Here is a 9,898-nt window from a genome sequence, read left to right on the forward strand (position 1 = left end):
ACCAGTGGGGGATTAATGACATACAAACATACAGTCCCCTCCGGTAATACCAGTGGGGGATTAATGACATACAAACATACAGTCCCCTCCAGTAATACCAGTAGGGGATTAATGACAACTTTGTAGGCAGGACCGACTCACCAATTTTAAGTATACGACTGTGCCAGACTTCTCCACCATTGGGTTCTTTCTGTAGTGTTCCACTAAGTCTGACAGGCTGCGGAACTTTTCTCCTCCTCCAACGTCGTATGTCGTATCCTGTGGACACATAGGAGAGATTTCTGATTTATAATTTAATTCAAATCTCTCGCAAACTTAAATACTGTAAAATCATAAATTTACGTGGGACATTAAATTTCATTTATTTCGTGGATAATGAAAATCCACGAAATTAAATCCCCACAAATACCATTACATTTCAAGATCAACTTACTGTATAACATGCAATGTTTGTGGGTATTTTCTTTCGTGGCTTGAAGCCATTTAGATCGTTTCGTGGTACAAATGTTCATGGATTCCCCATATAAACAAAGAAAAGTCAAGCATATCAATCAAATTTGTTGTATTTGTTTTCGTGGATCCGTAGCCTCCACGAAAACCACATATGTTTATATACGACAAACATTTCATGTCATACAGTATTTAACTCATTCACCCTGAAGACACATTTGAACTCTTCCAATTCAAAGGTTGGAATAGTTTATTATAAAATTTCAGGGGTGAATGAGCTTTATCTCCCTGAAAAAGAGAGTGTACAGAACTAATTTATGTGACTTAAAACACAGGAGTGTATGAAGCCCTTACTTCATGTGGATTTATTAAGAAGCGAGTCAAGGGCAGGGCCTTTGTAGGGGAACAAGGTAGTACATGTGTACTACCACGGACGACTGAATACTTGTATATACAATTTGTCTCATGGTCAGAAGCTATGATATCGCAGCTAGGGACAAAAGGGTACACCAAGCAGTGCTTTTGTTGTATTTTTCTGTTTGTAAATTTGGTGGATTCACCTGCGTACCAGACTTAAAGGGACCTAAGCACCTGAAAGATTCAATATATATATAATATACAAATATCTATGCAAATTATCAAGTGTTCCACAAGTCTACTGACATTCAAAAACATTCTTGTATCACAGTCTTTCAAGAAATCCACATCCTCAAAAAGCAATCAAATTATTATTAACTAGGTCACAGAACCTTTGGGGCATGGAACTGACGGCCTTGGACTCATTTTCATTTCATAAGGGCAATGACAATCAAGATTGATACAACTTCAGCAAAATATCAACCTCCATTGTCCACGAACTTGAATTGCTGTCTTAATCTTGCCAGAGAAAACTAACAATAAACGATTATCATGGTGGGCCCGGCTGAATCCTTGCCCTGTACAGTTTTCAGTATGTCAACATTGAGGGCTCAGCAGACATACTGAATAAAATGTGACCAAATTGTTGTCAACTCTGACCAGCACACAAAATACCAATGTTCATTGGGACAGACAGCAAAGTCTATAAAAGGGAACTGGAAGAACAAGAAACAAGATAACCAGTCAGAATACCAACTACAAAAGACGGGGGGGAAAACAGGGACAAAAAATACAGTATATAGGTGTAGCAGAACTGGACCGGGTCGATCACCAACGACCAGGTACGTAGCTCAATTGGTTAAAGCATCTGTTTAGAGTTCAGGGGGTCCTGGATTTGAACCCCATTCCGGCCGTGCATTTTTACGCTTCTATATATTACAGGTGTAAACATGACACTGACTCACTTCTTCATGGAAGCAGATCATAACATGTGTGATTCGATCATCACACCGGACGGAGAGGACGAAGTCACCTGGCTTGCTCTGACTTTCCCTCACCAGGTAGCTGTTGTTTTTGCCCTTCTCCAGTAGCACTTTCTCTGCCTCCTTACCAGACAGGTGGCCATGGAACCATCTATGTAAAATCATACAAAAATCCATCACACATCATATACATAGATATATTCTGACAAACACTTCTACCCTATATGACAAATAATATCATTTTTCATTATATTTAGTCTGATAAACATCCTGTTCTGTCACTTATATTGCATATTGTATTTATTCTAGTGAACACGTTTAATCTAGATATTAATTAACTCATTCACCCCTGAATACACATTTGGACTCTTCCAATTCAAAGGTTGGAATAGTTCATTATGAAATTTCAAGGGGTGAATGAGTTATGGAGGTGGTCACATGAGAAGGTTTGATTGTATTGTATTTATTCTAGTGAAGAGTGCTACCCTATATCACTGATTCTATATCCTCTCAATAACATGCACTAGTATTAAGTCCATTGTATTACTGGTATGTCAGCATATTGTGTGCCAAAAATTGAATTTTGATATAACGCTGAATTTTCTTTTTTTTTCGTTTCATGTATTTATATCATTATTCAAAAGGTGTCAAACATTTTTTTCTACTTTTCATCAGTGAAATCTTGTGACAACTTCAAAATCATACACTTACAGGATTTTTTAGATGGGGAAAAAGACATTCCTACGGCCTATACTAAAACAGTAGTTAGTCAACAGTAATAGTCTATTAATGCCATAGTATCTATATTGCGATATATTAGGGCTGCAACGATATATCGTGCGTCAATGTATCACGATATTTTGAATATGGTATGAAACACATTTTGTTTTTGGAGGATTCCATACAACTAAGATTATTTCAGGAATTTGCCATCTCTGAATTTACTCATATCGGTTCAAACATGGCGAGTGACAGCTCCAGATCGGCATGCATCGAAGGTTGTGAATTGTGTGAAACTTTTAATGTCATGCCCATTTTTCTCTTTGCTTCAACTGTTACTATATGTATCGGGAAAAGTATTTTGACAACAGTATCGTGATATGTATCATATTGTCGTGTTCATTTATCGTTGCATCCCTACAATATACAGTAAACGTGATCATTCAACCATCAACACTAAGAGACCAAGCAATCTGGACTATGCACTACATCTAGCTTAACTCATTCATCCATGAGGAAACATTTGGACTCTTCCAATTCAAAGGTTGGAATAGTTCATTATGAAATTTCAGGGGTGAACGAGTTAAGGGTCAAATAACTTAACATGATAATGTTTTCTGTAAGTACACCATGTTGCATGACTTTCTGTAACACCGACATTTGACCTTGACCTCTGTGACCTTGTTCTATTGTTCAAACGTGGGAGTAGGGCATCCACATGTTACAGACACCGTTCAAGTTTTTGTGTGAAGTATTGAATGCTAACATGTAAGTACTGGTCACAAGTGTACTTGTGTGAGACTGAATTTTGCTGTACATCCAATACTGATCATATTACGTTACAGGATATACCACTTAATGAGGGAAGACTTCACCTTTCCGTGGTAGGGTCTTCGGAGTTGAGAGGGTACTTGAGTTCTATGACGACACCGTTGCGTTCCTTGAGCTGATCCTGGTTCTCCATGTAGTACTGAACCAGTTCAGCCAACGTGGCAAACTTCTCACCCCCGTACAGGTCGTAGAACTCGCCATTGTTCTGGATCTTTATGTGTGTCACCTCCTTATTACGTCTGTAAAATCAACACAATCTCAGAAATCAGGGTTCTGTCACTAAAATAACAAGTGCTGAGAACTTTCTTGTTCCTTGCTGAATAATGTTAAAGTGGAAAATGTCCGTGGTGTGGAAATGTTTATGTTTTACAGGTTGATTAATTTAGCACGAATTTATTCATAAACAAGAATTAATTTATATATCAGAATAAGACAAAAAGATTGTCAAAGCAAAAATATTTATACTGCAATTAGTTTAAGGGGTCACAAAGCGAACGGTTCAACACACGAAAAGTATTCTGTATGTCAGTTTTTGATAAATTTCACTCATGCTTTGCACTTTTAGGTCCATTAATGATGCCTCAAGATGTATTTATAAAACAGACACTGTTTGCTGTAATTATATAATTTATAAATGGCCTGTACTCCAAAATTACATTTTGATAATATTGGATATAAAACTTGCCAATTTTACCTTAGGCAGTAATTATTTTTTTGAAATATTGAAAATAAGCCATTTATAATTACTCAAGACATTGAACAGACATTTTTGCCCAAATCCAAAATGGGCAAATATAGTTGTTATCGAACTGGTCCAAGTTTTGATGGCTTAAAAGCTTGTGATAAAGTTTGAAATTAATCGTTCATGATTACTAATGATATTGAGCGAACAATGTATCATGCGTGCCTAAATTATAAAAGGCTATAACTCAGTCACACATCGCTGTCAAATGATGTTAAGAGAAAAACAGTAAAAAGTTAAAAGCATTTTGAAAGTATCGGTAATCCAATATTTTATGTATATTTTACTTTTGTTTTTTCTCATTTTATGTTTTTGTACTCAAAAGTGTTTTTTTTTTAATCTTTGAAATGTGTAAGGAATACACTTTTTAAATGTTTTGATTGTTATGTTGTCAATACTAAACAAACAATTATTCCAAGGCATTTTTGTTTTGTTTTAAAACTTTTATTGAACTGAACAAAATATTTTGAAAGTTTTGCAGCATATTGCAATATATATTGTAACGATTTAAGAAATATTGCAATATATCGCAATATCAAAATCTTGGCAATACCCAACCCTTGTCAATAATCACAATATCAAAATCTTGGCAATACTCAACCCTTGTCAATAATTACTAATGATAATGAGTGGACACTATTACAGGCCTGGTGCACGTGACCCTCCCAGTATCCGGTGCACGCCAAGGTGAAAACATAATATGTCCTGTTTAGAATATTTCGCACATTAAAATTGATCAGCTGATCTGTTCTGTACCACTTAACCCCCTATATCGGAACCTTTACCATTGTTTTTATGTAAACGTGACTTACAAATACATTGAAAATAAGATAATCCATTCAAGCAAAATTAATGGGAATTTTTCATGACTGTAACAAATGTGATTGGTAGGTGACTGTCTAAACACTCAACACTTCCTTCCCTGTGCGTATGGAGGGGGGAGGTTAAGAGGAAGTAATTGCACTGTGCCAGTTCCCTATGTTCAAGTTACATACCATATTTATCCTCTGATAAGCCCAGGAGGGCAACACATAAACTCCTACTCAAAGTTGGGTGTGTGCTTATTTCAGGATTGGTTTGGTTTGGTTTAGTATTGTTTAACGTCCTATCAACAGCTACGGTCATTTAAGGACGGCCTCCCCTGTGTGCAAGATACATGCGTGTAGTGTATGCATGTGTGTTTTGGGAGGTTGCGATATGTTCGTGTTAAGTCTTTTTGTGATAGCACAGAACTGATGCCCACTTTATAGTGCTACCTCACTGAAACATACTGCCAAAGACACCCAGCAGGACACCCCACCCAGTCACATTAAACTGACAACGGGCGAACCAGTCGTCACATTCCTAAATTGCTGCGCAGGAGTAGCAAGTACCAATTTTACAGACTCTGGTATGTCTCGGCCAGGGGACAGAACCCAAAGCCTTCCTCACAGGGGTGAACGCTCAACTACAGGCCAAAAGTGAGGCATTGTCAAGGGAGACATTAGGAAGAAGAAAGTTGTTTAGAAAGAAGAGAAAAGATAAGATCCCAAATTTAGTCGCCTCTTACGATCATGCATTGGGGGCAGCAGGTACAATTCCTACACCCTACCTGCAGGGACACTTATAATTATACTTAACTGTTGGTCAGGGGTGGGCTTATTTCAGGACATATTACTATAATTTTTACTTAACTGTATTTGTCAGTGGTGGGCTTATTTCAGGACTTTTCTTTTTTTTACTTAAATGTTTGTGAGGGGTGGGCTTATTACCAGACCTGGGCTTATTGCCATATAAATATAGTATTGATGCAGTTCACAAGGAGAATCAATTTCAGTGCAATGCAGATATCTTCAAAACATTTATCCAGTTATACTCATCCAGATATAAATATCTCCTAGTAAATGTCGTCCAATACTCACAGTTAACTTATTTGCTGAAGTTTGAACTTAGTCTCAGTCTTCTGTAATGTTCACGCATATCAAGTTTCATCAAAATTGAACAATATTTAAGCAAGTTATCTAGCAGAAACAAAGTGTGGACGGACAGATGCTTCCCGTACCACAATATGTTCTGTCAACATTTCTGACAGGCCTATAAAAATATCATTCAGCACTTACTTGTGCACATGTATTCTGGCTTTGTTTGTTTTGGCTTTTGTTTTCTTGCAACAGCTTTATAATGCTATCTCACTGAAATGCCATAACCTGGGCACAATAGCCAAACAATCAAATTGAAAAGAGAAGGAAGAGATTTGTTTGATGCTCAGTAGAGCAGAAATAAGGTTTAGTGCACGATACATCTTCACTGGACCACATACCAGCACATTAAGTTGGGCAGCATGCATGGAATCCAATTGTACAAAGGAGCACTGATCTTGAATAATCATCATATATATTGAATGGACAGTTGCTTGCTCCAGTGCACAATGAAGACTTGTATAATTTTCACCTCAATATACAATTGGATAGTCTATGTACCTGACAGACAAGGTGAAGTCCCCTGTGGTACTGCTGCTGTGTCGGGCCAGGAAGCTACCGTCATATCCACGATCCTTCAGGAGCTCCTCAGCCTTTAATCCAGTGATGTGAGGATGGAACCATCTGTGAACAGAAAACTTGTCAATAAATGAACAGCAAAATGGCTTACAGAGGTTTTCTGATGACTATACCTGTCTGGCATGGAGAGACAGTGACTATTACAGACATCTAATCTATCTACAGAGGTGCCTCCAATGACAACACCCTGTCTCAGTAGAGGTCACCTTGATGGCAAAACAGCTTGCCTGCCTGTAGGCTAGGAGTCACCCTGATGACACAGAACCTACCTGTAAAGGTCAAACTGATGACACAAAACCTACATGTAAAAGGTCATTGTGATGACAAAGAATCTGCCTGAAGAGGTCACCTTGATGACAAAAACAACTACCATATGCTTTAGAAATCATCCCAATATCAAAAGAACCTGCCTGTAGAGGTCATCTTGATGGCAAACAACCCACCTGTACAGGTCATTCCAATGATAAACAACCCGCCTGAAGAGGTCATTCCAATGACAAACAACCCGCCTGTAGAGGTCATCTCAATGACAAACAACCCACCTGTAGAGGTCATCCCAATGACAAACAACCCACCTGTAGAGGTCATTCCAATGACAAACAACCCACCTGTAGAGGTCATCCCAATGACAAACAGCCTGCCAGTAGAGGTCATCTCAATGACAAACAACCCCCCTGTAGAGGTCATTCCAATGACAAACAGCCTGCCAGTAGAGGTCATCCCAATGACAAACCCCCCGCCTGTAGAGGTCATCCCAATGACAACCACCCCGCCTGTAGAGGTCATCCCAATGACAAACAGCCTGCCAGTAGAGGTCATCTCAATGACAAACTACCCACCTGTAGAGGTCAGCTTGAGGACAAACAACCCACCTGTACAGGTCATTTCAATGATAAACAACCCGCCAGTAGAGGTCATCCCAAAGACAAACACCCCACCTGTAGAGGTCATTCCAATGACAAACAGCCTGCCAGTAGAGGTCATCCCAATGACAAACGCCCCGCCTGTAGAGGTCATCCCAATGACAACCAGCCTGCCAGTAGAGGTCATCCCAATGATAAACACCCCGCCTGTAGAGGTCATCCCAATGACAAACACCCCACCTGTAGAGGTCATTCCAATGACAAACAGCCTGCCAGTAGAGGTCATTCCAATGATAAACAACCCGCCTGTAGAGGTCATCCCAATGACAAACACGTGCACCCCGCCTGTAGAGGTCATTCCAATGACAAACAACCCACCTGTAGAGGTCATCCCAATGACAAACACCCCACCTGTAGAGGTCATCCCAATGACAAACAGCCTGCCAGTAGAGGTCATTCCAATGATAAACAACCCGCCTGTAGAGGTCATCTCAATGACAAACACCCCACCTGTAGAGGTCATTCCAATGATAAACAACCCGCCTGAAGAGGTCATTCCAATGATAAACGACCCGCCTGTAGAGGTCATCTCAATGACAAACACCCCACCTGTAGATGTCATTCCAATGATAAACAACCCGCCTGTAGAGGTCATTCCAATGACAAACAACCCGCCTGTAGAGGTCATCTCAATGACAAACCCCCCCCCTGTACAGGTCATTCCAATGATAAACGACCCGCCTGTAGAGGTCATCTCAATGACAAACACCCCACCTGTACAGGTCATTCCAATGATAAACGACCCGCCTGTAGAGGTCATCTCAATGACAAACACCCCACCTGTAGAGGTCATCCCAATGACAAACAGCCTGCCAGTAGAGGTCATCTCAATGACAAACTACCCGCCTGTAGAGGTCAGCCTGAGGACAAACAACCCAACTGTAGAGGTTATTTCAGTGACAAACAACCTGTCTGTAGAGGTCACCTCAATGACAAACAACCCGCCTGTACAAGTCATCTGGGTGACATACATATACATGTACAACTTCTCTGTAGAGGTCACCCCTCTGATAAATAACCTATTTGTAAGGGTCGCCATGCCTTGAAACAAAATGCCTGAAGATCACAGAGAAACTAATAATCTGCATTTAAGAGACCACTCAATGATGTGAAAACAAACATGCTATAAATGTCACCTCAGTGACATTTCTGTCTGTAGTCATCCAGATAAAATCAACCTATCTATAGAGGTCACCTTGATGACAAAGCCCTGTCTAGAGAGACCAACATTTTAGGTAACATATTGTTCTCTGCAAAATAAAAAGTATCTGTATCATATATTCCTTCTGATCAGCTGATAGGCAAAACCTTTCACATTGTTAGTTCACAATCAAACATTTAAATATGATTTTGTCAAGAACCTTCCATTTTAAGTATCAGCAATGACAATATGAATTTCATGTTTTTTTTCATATCAATTAATTATAAGATCGCAAACAATGCAAAAAATATAATCCATTACTTTCTAGTCTCTACACTAATTTCATAATGATGTACATAACTTTGAAGTCTACAAAACTCTCCCTGCATTCGTCTTGGATTGATTATCATGGTTTCATCACCGTAAGATTTTCCTGGTTTCAAGTGTTTCATAATTAATTCCTTGTGCTGAAAACATGGCTGATTGCCACTTTAACACATTTTGAAACATGCACCTTCATGTTCAAAAAGAAATTAAAGGGTACGTTTACAGACACCATACAGATTCTGATTTATTGTAAAAGCTATTTGTCAGAAAAGAATAGTAGGCATTTTACCAGAATATTTCGATAAATAGCTTAAAACTGAAATATATATCTAGCCATGCACAATCTTTCGTATTGGCACTGCATGGATAGGACATTACATTAATATAAGGCAGACTCAACTTTATATCTTAAATCTTCTTGCTGAAAGTTTTTCTGTAAAAGCATTTCAAAACTAGCTACTTGATTCACCGTGGGTATACATGTAGATATAAGCAATTAGTAGCAAATGGTTATACACGTAAGCCTGTGCATGGTCATTATATTTGCCTACACCTTAATTAGTTTCAGTGTTAAACAATGTTAAATTATCAACGTGGGTGTACATAGTGAAATATATATATTAGCTATACATTTAGGAATACATTTACTGTAATCCCATGCATGGCCAGTATTAAAAAACAAGAGGCCCAAGGGCCTTAGCGGTCACCTGAGTTATATCATAGGTACTGGTAGCTTTATTTTATTGTTTAGATGTGATGTGGAAATCAGCATGTAAACTAAGTGAAATACAATACTTGTCATGTCATCAATGGATAAGAATTTGAAAATATTGGTAAATGTTCCCTTTGGGGCCCCGCCCTAGCCCCTGGGGATGGGGCAGGAATCC

General features: G+C 38.9%; 1 protein-coding gene across 5 annotated transcripts in view; it reads right to left on the bottom strand.

The window, feature by feature from the left end:
* LOC110455301 (tyrosine-protein phosphatase non-receptor type 11-like) overlaps positions 1–9,898 on the bottom strand; it is a 63,018-nt gene that overhangs the window by 23,784 nt on the left and 29,336 nt on the right. For all 5 annotated transcript variants that reach the window (XM_021505355.1, XM_021505353.1, XM_021505352.1 and 2 more), the window contains 4 exons: positions 6,543–6,665; positions 3,386–3,580; positions 1,773–1,941; positions 142–258 (listed from right to left, as the gene is read on the bottom strand). In XM_021505355.1, coding sequence (XP_021361030.1) covers positions 142–258; positions 1,773–1,941; positions 3,386–3,580; positions 6,543–6,665 — 604 coding nt within the window. The remainder of the gene's footprint in view (positions 1–141; positions 259–1,772; positions 1,942–3,385; positions 3,581–6,542; positions 6,666–9,898) is intronic.

This window comes from Mizuhopecten yessoensis, unplaced genomic scaffold, assembly GCF_002113885.1.
Source record: "Mizuhopecten yessoensis strain PY_sf001 unplaced genomic scaffold, ASM211388v2 scaffold8195, whole genome shotgun sequence".
Lineage (NCBI taxonomy): Eukaryota > Metazoa > Mollusca > Bivalvia > Pectinida > Pectinidae > Mizuhopecten > Mizuhopecten yessoensis.